This window comes from Pteropus alecto, unplaced genomic scaffold (assembly GCF_000325575.1).
Source record: "Pteropus alecto unplaced genomic scaffold, ASM32557v1 scaffold73, whole genome shotgun sequence".
Taxonomy (NCBI): domain Eukaryota; kingdom Metazoa; phylum Chordata; class Mammalia; order Chiroptera; family Pteropodidae; genus Pteropus; species Pteropus alecto.
In genome coordinates, this window is record NW_006436284.1 from 5,556,088 (window position 1) to 5,576,068 (window position 19,981).

Consider the following 19,981-nt stretch of genomic DNA (forward strand, 5'->3'; position numbering starts at 1 on the left):
TCTGCCATCACAGACAGATGATCCTAGTAAATCATATTTGTGTGGGTATTTTTACTTTTTGTTTTATTCTCTTGGTAATAACTTAATGGCTTACTGTATAATTTCACTGAAAAACAGCAGAGTGAAAATGTTGTCCATCATTGCATTTCAAATAGCAAATACTGCCTCAGTCAGACTCTTCAGCATGGATCAGATTAATAAGCAAAATTTTAAGAGCCTGAAAAATAACTGTTACTCAAAGAGAAATTTTAAATGAAGAAAAGGTAAAGAGAAGTAATTATAAATGAATTACAGGAAGCAAAAAATAAGCACAGTAAAGACCATATTGAGAAATATTGTATTCATTGCAAAAAGATTGGCTTAAATAGGTATTTATAGTGCTGAATTGTATTTAAAAAATTAGATATTTACATTGAACTTTCTTATAAATGAAAATAAATGAGCTTGGACTTCATAGAGATTATAAGAATATAAAACATACTATTGTTTATTTTGAGAAATATCTGTTTTGAGAAAAAATATTTTTAACACCAATATTATATGCTTTTTAACTGGTATTATTAAAGACTAATAGATTGCTGAGTTTATTAATCAGTGATTTTTATGATTTATAGGTAAACATCTTTGCAACAGAATATTAAAATTTTCAACTACAGGCCTTTACTACATTAACACTGAAATTAACACACAGTTTTAAGTGTTACAGTTTACCATATGTTATCTTTTTATTATGGTAAGATGTTTTAGTCTTTTTTTAAAAGTTTGTTTTTTAGCCTCCATTAAATGATCATTTAGCAATATGGTCCCAAAATCTTTTACTGTATTCTCTTACTGGTAAGGTGGTCATTATTAAGTAACTACTGTGTGCCAGGCATTGTGCTAATAAGCACTTTAATTTAGATCTGATCACCAAAATAGCAACTCAGGATGGATATTATTATCTCCACTTTGCACAAGGAAATTGAGTTTTTACAAAGTAAATACTTAGGCCAAGGTCATCAGGGTATAGTACATGATGGCACTATGATTTGAATCCTGGCCTCTGTGACTATAAGTCACATGGTAGTTGATAACTTCATCTAAGCACCAGAATACCTTATTCTTGAATTTTGGATCACCTAAAGACTTAAATCCTAACCTAGATTATATCATGTACATCCACTGAAAAGTCATGCTTGTAGGAATGGTAAGGTGGTCTGCAGTATAGTTCATGGTGGGTAGCAACATTTGAGTATGTGAGAAGAAGGAAGCATGACATACTCATCTCACTAGTGAAAATTGCTTAACATGCAGAAACCCAGGTAGATGTATGACACCTTGTGTGTTTCAGAGGCACAAAGGCAATCAGATACAGCACCACTGCTCTTCAGTTCAAAATCTTTTTGAGACATAAGGGAAACTAATGACTTCTGTGCCTAAATAGTTCAAAAACTTAATATAATAATAGCTCATGTTAATATAATACCTTCTGCTACAATATATAAAACAATACTGGTTCATAGGGAAGAGTAGCTTTTGTTTTGTTTTAAGAAAAACCAGGGGGCAGCAGACCTGGGAATCCAAGGAACTCTATAAAATTGTTTTATGTTTCATTTTTCTGTTCTTTGTATTTAAATGGAAAAGTTATCAACAATATGGAATATAAATCTTAAACTGCTAAAACTGAAGACTGTTGTTCTGCCACCTTTTGACCTTTTCCACAGCATACTAGCATTCCTGAAATCTGTTTTTCCCCCTTTTCAATTCCTTGGAACATCACAGTTTTCTTGAGAAATCTAAGTTTGAAAATTTGAGGAATTCAGTTTACAACTATAACTTGAAATTTGGTCTAACAGCAGTTTTCATGTTTTTCTGGTCTGGGTGCTATTATATTAACTAAGCTTTTTCTGAAATTGGTATAGACTATATATTAACTTTGAAAAATAAAACATATAATTAAACAGGAAAAAAGTAACAGAACCTTGATTTACTTAGGGGATAGTGTTTCCTTTTTCCAACATACTGTGTCCCCTCACCCCCCCTTTTTTTTTTTTACCATGTTATTTAGTTATTCTATCTCAAAATAGCCATTCTCTCCTCATCTTGTAACTGTACATGGCTTTATGTAATTGGAAAAATACTGTAATCAAAGTGCTAGCCCATAGTACAATGTGTCTTTATTTTCATAGGCAGTAAATGACTGCATTGGAACTTTTTAATGTGCTGTGCTCAAACCATATTTGTTCCTAGATTCTTAATTTTCTTTTTATGTGAAAATAAAAGGGCCTGATCATTTCATGTCATGAACCCTAGAAGTAGTTTTTAAGTATTTTTCAGACATTAAGGGCCAGTTAACATCGTCATGATTAACACCTTGTATTTAGGGGATGCTTGATGCAAGAGAAGAGTTTATACTGGGATTCAGTTGAGGAATTTGAAGATTTCATATAAATAATTCATCTGTTATCACCTTGGGGAAAAAATGATAGCATGTAGTTCTTATTTCTATCAAACTAAATTTGAATAGCAATTTTAAAAGTATTTGTATGGGCTAAAGCCTGTAGTTTCAGTCTACTAATCCATGTAGATGCATTGTAACCTAGACAATGGCCATTACTATTTCTTTTTATACAGAAACAATATTGTACTCTCCATTACACATAAAGGGCTTGCTTTTCACTTAGCACAGGTCATCAGGAAAGCACCTGTGACGAATTATTACTTGAAACCTTCTACTGTACTTCTGCCTGCGATAGGTTTTTTGAGCAATTCTGTATAGTACATTCCCACAATCTGCCCCAACCACATAACTTCTCAAATGATTTTTCAGCTGGCATAGTTTGACCCTTCCCTAGGACAGGGTACACCATTGTTATTAGAGATTTTCCAGTGGATTTGTTTATAGAAATAGTTTTGCTAAAAATAATAGAGTAATATTTTATTACGTATCATTTTTGTTTAAATTTTAGTACTAAATGACTTAGGAATAAGTACCTAATACTTACTTATGAATAATTACAGAGACCCTAGGAGGGATCAGATACTGTGCTGGGTGCAGTGTGAGCATCAGAGTCTCTGCCCTCCAGAAAGGGTTCAACCTGCACTGGTATCCAGTGGTAAATAGTTTCAAGAAAATATATTTGTGATCCTAACCTTAGGCCAAACCCATTAAAATCAGGTACATAGAAGTATTAAATCAGATGCAGGACATGAACTGTGGGGAACCCCTTTGGGGAATGCTGGAAAGCTAGAGGTAGAAATACCATTCAGAGAATGTTGCTTTCTGTCTTCATTGAGAATGATGCTGTTTTGTTCAAGAACCAGATGAGCCTAATGTTTGCAAAATTGCCCTTAAAGCCTGTGCGCCCAAATGTTCCATAATGGGTGAATAGTTAAAATTGTAGTGTATCCATTCAATGGAACAGTATTCCACTAGCAAAAGGAATGAAGTACTGATAATGCTAAAATGTATATGAACTGCCTGCCTTCGCTTAGACCCTTAAAGTGCTACATATAATACTTATAAATAATACGTTTTTAGCTACTACCTAATTTAATTCTCTTTGAATAAAAGCATTTGCAAAATAAACATTTAATATCTGGTTGTATAGATAATATGATGTTAATTACCTCTTCCATTCCTAATCCCTATCCTCTGCCTCCTGTTGTGAGGAAAACAATGCATTAGCACAGTGCCAAGCACATAGCATTCAATAAATCTTAGCTGCTGCAGTCATTTTTTTTAGTAAGTTACTTTGTTCTCATGATCACCCAAATCCCTCATTCCTTTTATAGCCAGAGTCAGAAAGAGTAGTTAAGAATAGACCATTCTTCAGTTCCTTACTTCCCATTTCCTTCTTGATCCACAGTAATCTGGTTGCCTCTTTCAGTGACATTACCACAAGTCACCAGTGACTATCTGATTGCCAGATTCAGAAAACAGACCCTTTATCTGACTGGATCCTGCTTGCCAGTTTTTATTGCTTCCTACTTCTTGAAACCCATTAATGTAACTTCTTTGGCATTACAGCAGTGAAGAGCTTAGAGTTAAGGCCAAAACAACTTATAATAACACTTTTTTCTTAATTATTTTAAATATACAAACTGAATTTAATTATAAATTGAAATAATCCACATATTATAGAAAATTTAGAAAATATACATAATTCCTGTGAGGCACTGTAATATAATATAGTTAAATCTTGGGCTATAGATATTACTGTCTGGATTCAAATCCTGACTCCATTTACTCCTGTCTCTACCCTTGGTCAAGTTACATAGGTAACTTCTCTGAGATTTTCCTTTTTCTTCTTTGTAAAATAAAGGTAACAGTATTTGTCTCATGGAGTCAAATGAGAGAATTTACATAAAATAAAGATTACAGACCAGCCACAAAATACGTGCTCAGAAAATGTTGGCCCTTTTTATTCAGCCTAATTTCACCTTTTCATGATGCTTAAATGTCATTATAAACGTTTTCTTGTCTATAATACAAGAATGCCCTCAAAGTTATAGTAAGATGTGTGTATATGTGAGAGTGTAGTATCACTCTTGACCCTAGTGTTTGGTTGGATTTTACGTAATTCATCTCTCTGTTCTGCTGCCATTATTGCTACTGATTGTCATCTAAGAAACTTCTCTGCTAGGAGCTAAATAACTGGTAGAATTGTGTAGTGGAAATATTCTGTAATTGAGGGCTGGAGTTTTTCTCCAAGAACTCCATGAACCTTTTAATGGAAGAAGAGGAAGGACAAAAGAAGCTATGGACTTCAGATATTTTGGCTCAAGGGCTACATGATCTTACATTTCTTTACAACTTTGCTCTTGTCAAAGAATTTGTGCATCTCTTATCTTAAGTGAGACCAGAGGTAGAGCAAGCCCTGTTTAAATTGTATTTATTATTTATCTTACAAACCAGAAAAATTAATAAGAGTGGAGTAAATAAGGGCCTAATTGCAGAGCTAATCATCTAGCGACAAAATGTGGAGTAGAGCTCAGATCTCCATCTAGTCTCCTTTTCTCTAACTCCTGGTGCCTTAGCTCCAAGTCTAAAGTAGGTGAACATCCTATATGTAGGACATGGTATTGTCCTTCTAGTAAGGTGACCTAGTGCTGGTGGTGTTCTTCTGTATGACCAGTCTCATTCCATAAATGTCCCAGTACCCAAAATAGCATCTTTGTATTCTCATTGCTCTGGCCCATAGGCAGGTTCAGAAACCAGGCAAGTAGTCCTTACTGGTCCAGGCCCCTTTGCAGTATTTTCTTGGGCTCCTATGATTGTCCCACAGGGAGAGAAAGTATTCTTGTAATCCTGCTGGATTGTGCTGACTCTGTTAAGTAAATGGCTTGAGTGTTCGTGTTTGTCTTTGTCTAAACTCAGATTCCATTCTGCTTTATGAGTGTACCTCTCTGCTGATTTTCCCCTTCAAGCACATTGAAACACTGTGGAGAGCATTAAAAGGTAAAAAGGAACTGTCAACACTGTGCACTGAGTGTATTACAAGAACTTGATATCCACTTCTGGGTACTTATCCGAAGAAATCTGAAACACTAATTCGAAAAGATATATGCACCCCTATGTTCACTGCAGCACTGCTTACAATAAAGCCAACATAAGGAAGCAACCTAAATTCCCATCAATAGACAATTGGATAAAGATGTGATACATATATACAATGCAGTATTTTATGCAGCCATAAAAAAAATGAAATCTTAACCATTTGCAACAACATAGATGGACCCTAGAGGGTACCATACTAAGTGCAATAAGTCAGAGAGCGACAAATACTATATGATCTCACTTATATCTGGAATCTAAAGAACAAAGTAACAAAAAAATAGAAACGAACTCATACAGAAAACAGACTGATGGTTACTAGATGGGAAGGGGTTGCGGGGGGAGGGGGCTGGATGAAAAAGGTGACAGGATTAAGAAGTACAAATTGGAAGTTACAAAAGAGTCTCGGGGATGTAAAGTACAGCATAGGGAATATGGTCAATAATATTGTAATAACTATATAGTACCAGGTGGGTGCTAGGCTTACTGGGGTGATGACTTCATAAGTTATATAATTGTTTAACCACTGTGCTATACACCTGAAACTAATGTAAAATAAGATTGAATGTCAACTGTAATTGAAAAAGAATTTGATAAATGTTAAAGTATTATTCCAGCGTTGCAAGGAGTTAATAAGGACCTAGTTAAAGTGTGAGTTCACAACTTGCCTTATCAGAACTGATATTCCTAATGTATTTTCAGATGTTAAAAATAAAGTCCTTTTTAAAAGTTTTAAACTTAAGTGGGTAGCAGTTAAAGGATCCCAGGCCCCTTCTTGCTGAAGTCTGACAGAAGTGAAACTATGTTTACATTTTCAGTTTTGATACAAACACTTGTCTCACAAGGGGAGTCAAGTCTGATGGGAAGAGGCTTATCTCCTTTGTGCTTCCTTGAGGACACACTGTGTGAAGAAAGCACTGATGAAAGAGTCTACTAGTAAAGTCAAAAAGAATGAATAATTGCACCTTTCAGATGACAAATCTGATCCTGTTACTCCCCTGCTTAAAAATCTCGTTGCATTCTCTTCACAGGATGGTATCCAGGGGCCTTAATAGGCCAGACTCCTCAGGGTCCTTGAATATCAGCTGCAGTTTTGTCAGGCTTTTCTGCATTGCCTCAGTGATTTTCTTTTGTCTCTGCCTGACAGGCCTTCTCATTCTTACAGACCCAGGTTATATTGCCATCCCTCACCCAGAGTTGCTCTCTCCTCTGTTCTTTTTACTTACCTCTGTAAGAGAACAAGTGCCAACCCATGATAATAAAGCCATGACTCTCTCTACCATTAGTCAAGAATGAGAATTAACTATTCATCTTTGCATTCTTCCTAGTGCCTAGCAGGCAGCCAGTCAAGTTTGCTAACTGATTTACTACATGGGAAGTCTCTAAAAGTGCTATTAGTTAATCATCCCATGTTCTCCACCCTTGCCTTTTAACAAAAGTTCTATTCCTGATTATTTCCATTTTACAAGTGATTTTGTTTCCTTTTCTGTCCAGGCAGCATAATTCGATGTATGAGGCGCCTGGAAGAATTGCTTCGACAAATGTGTCAAGCAGCAAAAGCCATTGGAAACACTGAGCTGGAAAATAAATTTGCAGAAGGTAAGTACCCATTCAATTTTTTTTGTTGTTTTGGGGTTTTTTTTGTTTTTTTGTTTTTTTAATAATTTAGGCGAATCTTCTGAGACTTGAGCTCTTGACCACAACCTAGGAGGATGTTTTCAGATGTTCTTTACTGGATTGCCAAGAAGGGCCATCTAGTAATGTTTCAATAAAATTTTAGAGTGGGAAAAAAATTTTTATATATATTTACAGATATTTATTGTGCATTATGTGCCAGGCATTGTTTTAAGCACTAGGGGGATACAGCAGTGGACAAAAAGACACAAATCCCTGCCTTTATTTCAACAATTACAATAGGTGGTAATAAGTCTTCAGAAAAAAGGACAATAGGGAATTAGGGGATAGATGGAATGGTCTAGGAGTTCCCCTCAGAAGGTGGCATTTAGGCCCTTTATTTAGGCTTGATATATTTGAGCAACAGCAAGAGGCCATTGTGTTGGAGCAGAGTGAGCAATGAGAAGAATAGTAGGGGTTGGAGAGAGAAAAAAAATCATGTAGCCCCCAGCCCTTATCTTTTTCCTCTGAAATGTCTGGAGGTTTTGATCACAGGAATGGTGTGCTCTCACTTGGGTTTTACAAGGCAGTTTTTGCTGTAGCATTATAAGCAAGTCTGTAGAGTCGCAAGATGAAAGCAGGAAGACCAGATCAAGAAAGGATAGCTAGACCAAGGTGGTAGGGGTCAGGGGTAATAAATGCTTGTATATAGTTTCACACCATCTGAATGTTGGCTTATATAAAGGGCTGAGTTAAAACATGAGATTAGCAGCAACCACATTGTTGCTTTTAGTTAGTTGCTCACAGTCAACCCTAGTGATTTCTGCTGAGTGTCCTAAAGAAAAACTTTGCAAAAACTGGCTTATGTTTCTATTATTGATAGAAGCAGGGCTATTTACTCACTCAGGGTATAAGTCTAATTGCATAAACTTTTTAAATAAAAATTTATGGTTGTTCTTAGTTCAGAAAAAAATTCACATGGTAACTGAAAATGTGTTTTCAGGTTGAAAATTCACGCTTTTGGGTCAGTCAGCTTCTTTTGACAGCTTTGTCCTTCCCCAGATAAGTTTTTTTTGAATAGTTGTAAATACCGCTCCCTCACACACACACTGAAGTACTTTAGAGTCAAGTCATAAGAGCAGGGGTCTATTTTCTAAGTTTTCCACCTCTCAGAGATGGCTGTGATCTCTTTTAGGTAGATCTTTCAGACCAGCAAGGTGTTTTTTATTTTCCAGGTTGTTCTCTCACTAGTTTAATCAGCATTGTTATGTTTGTCTTTACAACCCCCAGCAGAGGGGAATTACATTCTTTGTGGTCTTGAAAGTTTAAACCATATTTTCTTTTCTCTTAGGAATCACCAAAATCAAGAGAGATATTGTGTTTGCTGCCAGCCTTTACTTATAGTCAGTCAAAGGAACGTGGGATTTTAAATTGTTCACCACCTGTCTGATTGCAGTTGACTACAAATGCTTATAGTATTGATTTGGTTCTCCCATCTCACAACAGTTGTCCTCAAACATTTTAATATGTATTATATTTAAATCAAGCATTCCAAGGAAGCATATTACATACACATTTGTACATAAGCATTACATTTTTTTAATAAAAAATGTACAGGTGGGGCATTGTTTTAGTGAAAGGCTTGAATTTTTTTATGAATTTAGAGCTATTAGATTAAGTGTTGTGTTAAACTATATACACACATGTAAAGTGGGCGTCCAAGGTATAGCAGCAGCAGTCCCTTAAAGGCTTGTACACCGGCAAGAACAACACATATTCTTGCCTTCAGGTTGCAATCATTTTCCTTTAGAAAGCAGGCCAGCTTCATCTGGGCATTCTGTCACTTTCAAGGTTGGTGATTGTTCCGATAGTGATTCCCCGCTGTTGGTGTTTCATGCAGAGTTGTATGAGAATCCTCCTCTTTTCTTTCTTTAAAAGAATTTCTCTCCTTGAAGAAATCTGACACATACACAGCCTGTATAGAACAAGTTATAAGTTTAAAAACCACAAAGTTGCAATAAGCAGTTTGCAAAAATATAAACAACAGGATATATATTACAGGGTACAAATTACAGATTAAGGGTACAAAAATTTAGTGGCTAACAGGACTTTTTTCCAAATTGATAGTTGCTTTATCATGTCTTGGGCAAATAGCTTCACTATGCCAGCACGTAAAGAATTATTCTTCATGTAAACTAGTTTTTTTCGATTTATCAAAAAGAAGACTTTATAGTTAGAACCTTTTACAATAAAAATACATAGTAAGATTTTGTAACTTTTATAATTATAAAGAATAACCTAGTTTTTATCTGCTGTCTATCTTACATGACTTTTAACAACACTGGAGTTCTTACATAGTGCTGGATTACTGTACCACATTCTCTGCCTTTGCAGTTTTATCGCTAGGACATTTTTTCTACTTATTTATCCAAATGTTTATCAGTATCAAGATGTAGGCTGCAACCCTGTATACTTACAACTAGTATTGCAACCAGAGCTCCTTGAATGAGTCCAGTCAGCACATCACTCCAATGATGTTTGTAATCAGAAACTCTAGAAAGGCCCACGTAGATAGATACAGCAACAAGACCAAACTGCAGTGTGGGCCGTAAGAGTCTTGCCCAGTCTCCCTTCATTCTGGCTTGAAGATAAAGCTTATAGAAAAGATAAAAAAAAATCAGTATTTATTATATGTGGAATAGGGTTTTAGGCAAGCATTCTTGTACTCAAGTACCTAAAAGTTAATCCTTTTAAGCAAAACAAAACAAAACGATTGCCCCCAATAACTTCTGTTTAGAAGAATTTACCTATCCAACTAAACCACCTTTCAAATTTTAAACAAGGCGAGGGTTAGCTTGTTTAGGATTCCATGGACAGCTCCTCCCCTTGTAATCTGTGTTATAATTCTCAAAGGCAAGTGTCATTAGTTCCCAGTCTTGGGATAAACTGCTAGCATTTGAACACAGGCTGTCCTTACTTACCTTGGGCCAGGCTACTTTGTTTTCTGCCCAGCCTATCCAGGGACTAATTACTTAATGTACTCAAACAATTTACATGTGTTAGAGCCCTGATGGTCTCAAATATTTAACGGCAACTAAGACTAATTATAAGTAAATAAAATAATCTGCCTAAATAAATAAAACAGGTTTAGTCTTTACCCTACAAAAGTCTATTCTTTCAATAGCACTTGTACATTTCTAAATTCTATAACTTTTATACTAATCAGACCTGAGAACTGCCCTTCTTTCGTGTCAGCCTGCCTTGACTTTGGGTACATCCCTAAAGGTTATGATGTAGAAGGAATTTGGATAGTTCCTAGGAACTCCTTTTAGCAAATCTGGTCTCATTTAAAAATATGTTTCTTTTTTTGCTTAACTTCTTCCAATAAGAATATACTTTTTCATGTTCATTTTTAAAATTCTGTTCAATAATCTGACTCATACTTAATGCAGTCCTCAGAAAACAATGTATGTGGCTGTGCCCATTGACACTGCCTATTTAGATGCACAAATCCATTTCCAGTTCTTTGAGTACTGCTGTGGGTGTTCAGTTCTCAGCAGCTAGAAAAGACCCAGAGGTTGTCTAATTTTATCAAGTACTTTATAATATAAATATCTATTTCTAAAAGAGAATACCATTTTTAACTAGAGTTGGACTCCAGCTGGTTTAAGTGCTGCGGAGCCCCTTCCTCCCTTTTTTGTTTGTTGAAGCTATAAAAAAGTAAACAATAAAAACATGTCTCAAGATTCTGGAGTTGGAAGGATAAGTTGATTCTAGTTGAAGCAAAGTTGGCATCTGGCAGCTGAAGCCAATTAGGTAACATAACCATGCCAGTAAGATCACCTCATTAGTTCTACCTCAGTTGGAAACATTTTATTTTAAGGAGGACAGTTCTTTGGGGCTAAAGCCAAGTTTTGAATATTTTTGTCAAGAAGTTCAGCTGTCCCTATTCTGGATATTTAAGCTGCCTCTTGATACAATAAAGGCATGGGTTTTTCAGACTATGAAAATATATACCTAGTAATTACAAATACTTATATAAATGCAGTCATCTTAGGGAGAACTGTACCCATCTCTGCTAGACAGCAAAAAAAACTAAAATGGACTTAAGCTAGTCAGTCCTATTTTGTACTTCTAACCTAAAGGAAACTCAGAGACTTTCAATGTCCTTCCTCACTTAGGATTCTAAAATCCCTCTAACTATATTTTCCTTCCAAAGAACCCTGGCTTTGACTCTATGTTAAATATTTTTGCCCAATTTTTTTTCAACATTCCAGTGAAGAGAAAGAATTAACATTCACTTATGGAACAACAATCGAATAAGCTCCAATAGACTTTAGGTGAAACCTGTACCCCTCTAAATAGCTAGTTTCTCCTTACACATCTACCCAAGCATAGATGTTCCCCTATCTGCATAGACCCAGAGATTATTTCACCTTGAGAGGGTTCTAGGATTCTCCAGTTGCGGTTATACACCTAACTTTACCCTCTGCTCCAGGCTCTGGTTCGTCTGATGACTAATGGTCATGGCTTGTGTGCTGGCTGTTGTCACAGAACAATTCTCAGCCCTGGATGAGGTTGTGTAATTGAATGTGCTGCCTATTTGTCTGCTCTGTCTCCCTGGTTGCAGGGTACTCAGTGTAGCACTGCAACTCCCCTCCCATATTGCCACCTCAAAGTCTTTCCTACAAAAAGCAGCTTCAGTAAAGCACACACACAACATTGTTTCTAGTCGTTCCACTTCTAAGCCCTTCTCAGGTTCTGCAGTGCAGATCTGTCTTTCAAGCTCTCACACTCTGGAGGCACTAGAGCTTTGGCTTCCTCTACTGTTCATTTAGCTGCTTTCCAAAAACCTTACCTTTCACCTATTGTCTCTTTCCATTCTTTGATTTTTGTGGATTTATAACTTTTTAAATTCTATTCCTTGTCCTTTGAGAGGGGAGAGGAAAGTATATGTTTCTTTAAAAAGAAGTCTGTTGAGAGTATATGTCCCTAATTGCCTCAGAAAAATTGTTTAAAGCTTTGCAGCACTATCCTGTTAGAACCAGATACAGGGACAGAGCTCATGCTTTAATGTCAGAGCTGATAACAAAAAGGCTTTATAGGTCCCTGCCTTTTTAAACGCCACTCTTCCCTCTTCCTCAAACATGCATATGCTAATCATACATGCACTAAACTCATTCGAAATAAGGCATTTGGTTGCTTATGTCTTAAGAACTTAAAGAATTCCATATCCAGTATTGTGTATAGTGCCAAACAGGCTCAGTGGAAGTACCAACACAAATTCCCCTTTTGGAGGAAATTGCCCGCCCCCAGACAAAATTGAAGGCATAGCCCTATTTGGACCACACAACCCTGCCTTCTCTTCTGGGATGGCACTGACTAAATGACTTATGACAGACCTGACCCAGAGATCTGCTGGGCTGGGTTCTGGAATTATACTGAAAGTATGGAGAAATTCTCTATTTTCAGAAAGGGCACATAATGGATACATGATAGGCTACTTGCAGACAAAAGTTAAAGAGGTGGCAAAAACTATGGCTCGGCAAGGAGAGCAAGCCATTTAGTAGAGAGAAAAAAATGGAGCAGAGTGGCAGCCACAGTGAAAATGCAGGTGCCCAATGAGACACATGGAGAATCGAAGTTCAGTTTCTAGTGTGTGCTAGTTCTAACCAATGTGTCTCTTTACTATAAACCATCTTATCTAGGAGTTGGTTAATACCCTTCTCTGTGTTTAACCAAAATTCCATTTTGTTTTTAATTTGGATTTCTGTGACCCAAATGATGTAGTTTTACTTAAAAATGGTAAGTTTTGAATGAAAAGGAAAACACCTGGGTTCCAACTGAGAAAAACTTAGAAAAATAAAATCCCAACAGAGTAAATACACTGAATTTCCACTGAAGGCACCATTACAAGAGAACAGTGGCATTGGGCATGGGATTTGCTTCTATCACTTTTTTCTACAAATAGTACAAAGGCATAAGCCCGCCAAGCCAAAGAGCTTCTCAATCCATCTCATGCCTCAAGCCCGTTCTAAGATTTCTTCTCTGAACTTGCTTCAATTTGGCCTAGCTAATTGACTTGTACAATGGATAATTCAGTCGCCATGGGGGTGGGGTGGGGTGGGGTGGAATGCTGCTTGATGAGAGATTCTAGCCTCTGGATCCATCACAATCTTAACATCCAACTTTCTGGTGAAGGAAGCTCCAAAGTAGAAAATTCACAACTTGAAATAAGCAGAATAGGGAGAACAGAAGCATTAACATGCAGCTCTTCACTGAGGTGGTCCCAGAGCAAAATCCATCACACTGTGATGCTACAGGCGTCATGAAGCCCAGATGCAGGACAGCAAAGAACAGAGATGAAAACGTGCAGCTAGAGGGACTCCAGGCATGGCAAAGGGTTTTGTAATTAGGGCAATCCACAAAAGTCAGCCATAGTAGACTGAGGTAAAGAGGGCCTAATCCAGAGACATGCCGAGGGGGAGCTGCAGTGGTAACTCTTTTTAAGAGGCGAGGCAAAGAGAATTAACACAAGGGTTAGTCCAGCATTAGAGGGAATGGATGAGGGCGAATCCCATTAGCTGCCCAGACCAGAAGAGCTTTGCTTGCTCCTCTGTCTTTCCCTGTCCACGAATTTGAACACTGTCCCGAAATATTTAAGAAAATAGTTAATGTTTATAAAAAGAACACGTGAGCCTGCTACTAGTATCATCCTTGCTAAAACAGGGAAAGGCAAGAGGCTTGTGAGTTTCCAGGAAACACAAAGTGCGGTTGAAGAAGAGTTAATAGGAAAAACATAACATCATATATTTCATGAACCTTTACACAACTCCTCACCATTTTCATCTATTAAAAGGTGCAGGATAGACAAATACCACAGGACGTGATAAAGGGAGCGAGTCAACCTCAGAGCCTCCAAAGGAAATCACAGTGAGGCCTGTCTATTCCTTGCTGTCTCTCGAGAAGGAGAACTGTCTTTGAACGTGACCAGCCAGTGTGTCAAAACAAGAACTCATAGCAAATCAAATACAACCACTGATTGGGCATAGCTCAGTTTTAGAAAGCAGAAACTAGTTTGAGAAGAATTAACTCTTAGGAATCCGTAGATATACTCCAGGAATACCCGGCCCCCTGCCCGCCCCGCTCACTGAAACCAGGCATCACTACTGGCCCTTATGAAAAGAAAGGTTCCAGCTCTAGTTTTTGCCTCTAGGAAGAACAAACTGAGCAAAGGTGAGTCTCCTGAGCTGCTCTCCCAGGAAGGCTTCTGGTCAGGAAAGAATCAATTGCTGCTCAGTGCAGAATCAAGTGTCCAGTCTCTTAGCAAAGAGAAATGGAACGGAAATAAAACTACTATGTAGGATATAGAGAAAGCTTTATAAATACAAGATGCTTGGCTAGGCTATTACTAGGACTTCATAAAGGCAATTTCTTATTTCTTAAGGCCATGAGAACAGGAGTCAATTTGCTCAAAATAACGAGATATTCAAGACCACAGAGGTGGTAGGAAGAAGCTCCACCATGCAGGCAGCAGATATTTCTCTGACAAGTACAGAGAAGCCTTCTTCATTATCCAAAGAGAATCTGACACTGGATCTCTTTATGAAGCGCCTCATGATAGTTTTATGGGTAGCCCAAAGAATACTTCGTCAAACAGGACTTTTCATTGCACAGGGCCACATTGGAAAAAAAATTAGAAGGTGTACACATTTTTCCTTTTGTGTAAAAAATAATTTTTTTAAATAAGGAAATTCAATGCCTATGACACTACTTAAGCATTCTTTCATTATTTCACTTTCACCAAAGGGAGGGTATAGCCATTTTTACCTAAAATTTCTGAAACACATTTAACATTAAAAGATCTAATTGTATTGTCTCAACTTTAAAATCTGATTGTTAACAAGGTATTGTTTGAAGCTGGTTTGTTTTTATTTTGCCTTTCCTTGACTGACCTTGTAACAACTGCAAAATGTTAGGGTCTCACAGAAATTATTAATACTCCATTCTTAAGAGATTTTTTTTCCATTTAAACTAGATTCAGGGAGTCAGCCTGTAAGCTAAAAACAGTTTTCACATTTTAAAAGGGTTATTTTTTTAAAAACATCTGGCCAGGAGAGCACTGTAAGGCTGGCCTCAGCTTAGTCTTCTCTAGGCTTTAATATCACCATCCTTAGGATTCACAGTTCCTAAATTAAGATCTCAAATCCCACCTTAAAATTAGGCTGGACTCATGTAGTTTATGGGCCATGAGTTGTTCATTTGCCCAATGTTCAGCATTAATCCACACTTTTGGAAACACTTTCATGAAATAAACAGTGCTAGGTACAGTGCTAGGTAGTATATGGTAATACCAGATGAGAGACATAGAAATCTTGCAGAAAGCAGGTGGTGTCAAAGAGCCTGAGTAAGATTGAGATAAGTGGGCAGCACCGTCCCAACACAGAGGAGGGAGCAAGGCCTGGACACAAGGCATTTTGTGGCAGGGAGGGGAGTGAAGCCGAGGCACAGACAGAGAGGTACCTGGATCCCCACTGCAGTAATGAACATAGGAATTTCATAGCAGGCAGTGGTATAAACAATCTGAGGTTTCAGCCTCAATAGGACGGTGCTGGGAAAAATGTTTTAGTATGTTCTTCACTGTATTGAAAAAAGGATAGTCTCATACCATGGCTCTTTTCCTGATCAAATAAAGTTGGGATCTTGGCATTCAGCCAAGTTCAAGGGGCCTCACTAAGCACATAAATTGGCCATGTGCAAGGAAGCCCTGCCCTGTGCTCCCACCAGCCTATGTGGTTTTCATGGATGTTGACTACTAGCATTGTGTAAAGTGTGCAGGGCTGGGCTGCCTGCTAGAGGAGAACAATGATCATGGTATTTTCTTTATGAGACATTTTTAACTAGAAGTTAATTTCTGGGTGTCAGGAATTCTCGACAGGGAAGTTTTAGCTATCAAACACTGTCCTCGGAATTCAAATGACTGTACATCTCCACCCAAATCTGGGACTGACCATGATGCCAAAATGCCTAGAGAAACAAGATGAGTCATGGCCTAAGAAATCTGGGGGTGGAGGTGAAGTGTATATAAATGTGAAAGCTGGAAAGCAAGGAGACATCAGTGTGTTCAGGGGCTGAATAAAAGCTGGGGCCTAGACACACATCAAGTAAATACTTCCACTGCTTAAAGTCAGTGAAATGCAGTGCACAGTTCTGGCCTGCTTCTCCACAAGGGCGTTGGTCTATGACAAACCTATTTATCTGAACTTTTATTTTCATTATAAGTTTACGTCTAAATGGATCATACAGACTCAATTTCCAAACCAGAGTTGAGGTAATTTTCCCTGTGCTTATATCCTAACTTGCCTCCTGTGCTCCTAAGTGCCCAAAGAGTAGGCCTGTCATTGAGGCCCTCTATACGTTAATTCTGTCCTCCATACATTAATTTCATATTTCACAAAACAGCCCTCAGTAAAAGTTTCTATTTGACTGTACATACAGATGTTTTGAGAAGAGTCAAAGAAGAGCAGAAAATTACATGCTATATGATACAACTGAAAATATTCTTTAAAATTAAAAACAATGGCTAAAAGTTATGTGTCAGCCACCATTTAATTTCCAGGGATCGGAATCACCTGACCTTCAAAATAACTGTTTCGATCAAGTAATCAATCAAAAAGTCAGTGAGCCTGAATAACACCCAATTTTGATAATTTTATACAGAGAGGGACACCCACACAAAGAAAAGACTTTATTTAAAAAGTCATTTAAGTTGATCTTTAAAGATCTTGTATGAGCCCTAAAGCCTGGTCTTCTATTAGTTACTCTTTATACACATTCATCTCAATTTGATATGCAAATTTTGGGTGCAAATCTTTTCTAACTCTTGACTGTCGACTTTGTATAATGGAAGTACAAACTGCCATGCACTACGGGTGAGCAAGTAGAACTGGACCTAGAAATTGTATAGATGACAAGCTCTTGAAGCAGTACCTAGCTCGCCCAGAAGTTTCCTTGACTTCCAATAATCGAAACAGCTCCTCACCCCAGCAGCCCCCCAGGATGAAGAAGCAAAGCCCACACTGAACAGATGAGACTAGGGCTCCCAGTTAGGCTGAGGTTATTAGGCAGCAGCAGTCGCCTTGGCCTGATATTTCAGATAGTGACCTGCTGTGATTGATTACACCGTTTCTGTGTTCCAGAAAACTTACAGAAAATATGTCCCAGAATAAGGGCACACATCAATTCATTCTTAGCACCAGGAGTGCAGACTTGGTAATTATCTGTATAGGTTTCTACCACTGTCAGAAAAAAAACCTACTTCCAAAGTAAAGACTCCCTATTATCATGCAGGTCCCCAATTTGCACCTTGCTATACAATGTGCCTGTTTGCTACTGCTAAATGAAGGACAAAAATACTTTCAAACAATTGTAACTGGCCTTGGGCAGAAGCACAGGCATACATTCTCTTGTGAACTTAACCGCAGCTTAACTGAGATGTTAAGCTGATGAGAATGTCGGAGGTGGCCACACAGGAGAGGACACGGAGGCTGAACACATGACTTGCACACAGTACATAACCCACCACCAATATACACAAAGTACTTACTGCTACGAACAGCATGGAGTACATGGAGAATGACGAGTGGCCTGAATAAAAGGATAATCTAAAAGAGAAAAAAGAAAAACATTAATGTTCTCTCCTACAGGAGACACAGCTCCCTTCCCTCCCCTTTAGAAATTAGGAGGATGGTGTAGGGTGACAGGACAGGAACATTAAAGCATATTTGCAGGGGGAGGGTGGGCGGTCTGAGGTCCAATTTCTTAATACAGTGTCATTTTATTTAAACTTTCAGGATGAGTAATGAGTCTGAGCACAAACTTGCCAGGCATTTCTAAAGTAATGCTTGACAAGCCATAACTGGCATAAATGGCCTGACTTTATTACATGTAAACTTATGTGACCATGATTTAAAGTTTATTTTCCACTTGCAGGGTTTGCCCCTTAGTAATAGTAACACCTCTTTGGAACATTCAGAAGTTTACTTTTTAAAAAATAAAAAAATTTAAGACCTATATTTTAGCATTTTAAATGGGCACACATCTTGCCTTAGATTTCCCACCAGATTACGTGCATTTATTTGACATTTATTTTTAAATTGTACACTGACATTGCTATACCACATGAATCTTCTCTTTCAATATTATAGTCTGTAAACATCTGAGTATCATCTTCCCACCTAAAAATGAGGGAATGCTTGCAAAACTTTATGCCACTTCGGAAGTAGAAAAAGCTAACGTTCATAATCGAGAGTTCTGCTTACATACTATTATCTACTGATGCAGAAAAGGCAAGTACATTTGATACAGTAGAAGTACTCCCTGTGAAAGATGCATCATGCAAATAATTAGCATGCTTCTGACTGCTTTTCCTACATATGAATAAAAACAAGACAAAAAGGGACAGGCTCTTAAATATTTTACTTATTATGCCCTGCTTGGTTCAATTTGGTCCCCTGGATTCAGAGAGGAAAAAAAGACTGCTAGAACACACATAAGAAAGTCATGTGTTTAAGTTTGGCAACTTGAGAGTAGGTGAGAGAGTGGAAAGTTCTTAAACATTTAGTGATGATAATTCTACCAAGAATTATGATAGTCTTTTTTAGAATCAGATACATTGCTAAGAAAGAATATTCTAACTTCCTGTGCCAGTTAGGAATTACTAATTAAACCAGATACTTATATTGGTTTTAATCTACGTAAAACAAAAATTACTTTTACCCTTGCCAACTATTTGGCTATAGAAAAAGATCAATAGAAATCCTTATTTTAAATCAGATAATTAGAGAAGAGTTTTGTTCATTTTATGGTCAGTTTCAGTGAGTTATATTGAAGAGTCTACGAGTTAAATAAAAGCCAATTTCAAGGACTGTCAAATCCCATTAAGCCATCGTGACCATGATCGCAAAAATATTCTCAAAGCCAAGCAAGTTAAAAAGTTTCACCAAGACTTCATGTTCAGAGTATTCACCATATGCTGTGCCACCAAATCATAAATTCCAGACTCGTGATAGGTTTGAACAACTCTGATTCAGTCACAGAGTGATTAGTTGCAAACAAAATGGTTTCAGGTTTTTATTCTGAATACATAAACATTTTATTCGGTATAGAATCAGCCAAAGAAGTCTGGCTCTGACCTTGACAAGAATATAAAACGTAAAGGGAGAACTCTGTCCAACCTCAGTCTCTAAGTCTTCACCCAAAGTAAGTTATTAAAGAGATCATGGTTATGGACTTTTATTTCTATTAAAAAGAAAACAGAAAAAAAAAAACACCAAAATATCAATTCAAATTATTTTCGTATTTCCTACAAAACTAACTCTTTCCTGGAGTCTCTAGGCAACATAGCTCTTAAGAGCATCTTATTGTGTCCATAATTCACAAATGAACAAAAAATTGCAATGGGTAATTTAATAAAAACCCAAAGACTAGTCGAAATGCAGAGTGTTTTCTGCATCATAGTGACCTCAACTGAAATGTTTAAAATTTTGTCCGTGGCCTAAGAACACTGACCTCTTATTACATTTTAACCAATCCTTAGACTACCATCTCATTTTCGTATAGCCCTTCTAATAAAGGTAGATGCCACGTCCTCTTTCTACCCTACTGCGTGACAAGGTCCGGAGATGGGGACAGAGGCTTCAAGGAATGCATCGTCAAGAACGAGGACGTGGCATGTGTTTAGGGATAATTGGTTTCTTAGAAATGATCCTATTAATAGGGGGAATTTGGGTAGCACAAATTCTAGTAAGTGTAAACGCTATACAAATGGAT

At 37.4% G+C, this 19,981-nt stretch overlaps 2 protein-coding genes across 3 annotated transcripts in view; one reads left to right on the top strand and one right to left on the bottom strand.

The window, feature by feature from the left end:
• The window catches only part of MTREX (Mtr4 exosome RNA helicase), a 77,640-nt gene extending 68,851 nt beyond the window's left edge, over positions 1-8,789 (top strand). Inside the window, exons 26-27 of the mRNA XM_006912466.3 lie at positions 7,031-7,135; positions 8,502-8,789. Of these exons, the coding sequence (XP_006912528.1) occupies positions 7,031-7,135; positions 8,502-8,554 (158 nt within the window). The 3' untranslated portion in view covers positions 8,555-8,789. The remainder of the gene's footprint in view (positions 1-7,030; positions 7,136-8,501) is intronic.
• The window catches only part of PLPP1 (phospholipid phosphatase 1), a 72,986-nt gene continuing 61,672 nt past the window's right edge, over positions 8,668-19,981 (bottom strand). For both annotated transcript variants that reach the window (XM_006912464.3, XM_006912465.3), the window contains exons 4-6: positions 17,757-17,814; positions 9,628-9,804; positions 8,668-9,125 (exon numbers count right to left, since the gene is read on the bottom strand). In XM_006912464.3, the coding sequence (XP_006912526.1) occupies positions 8,997-9,125; positions 9,628-9,804; positions 17,757-17,814 (364 nt within the window). In that variant the 3' untranslated portion in view covers positions 8,668-8,996. The remainder of the gene's footprint in view (positions 9,126-9,627; positions 9,805-17,756; positions 17,815-19,981) is intronic.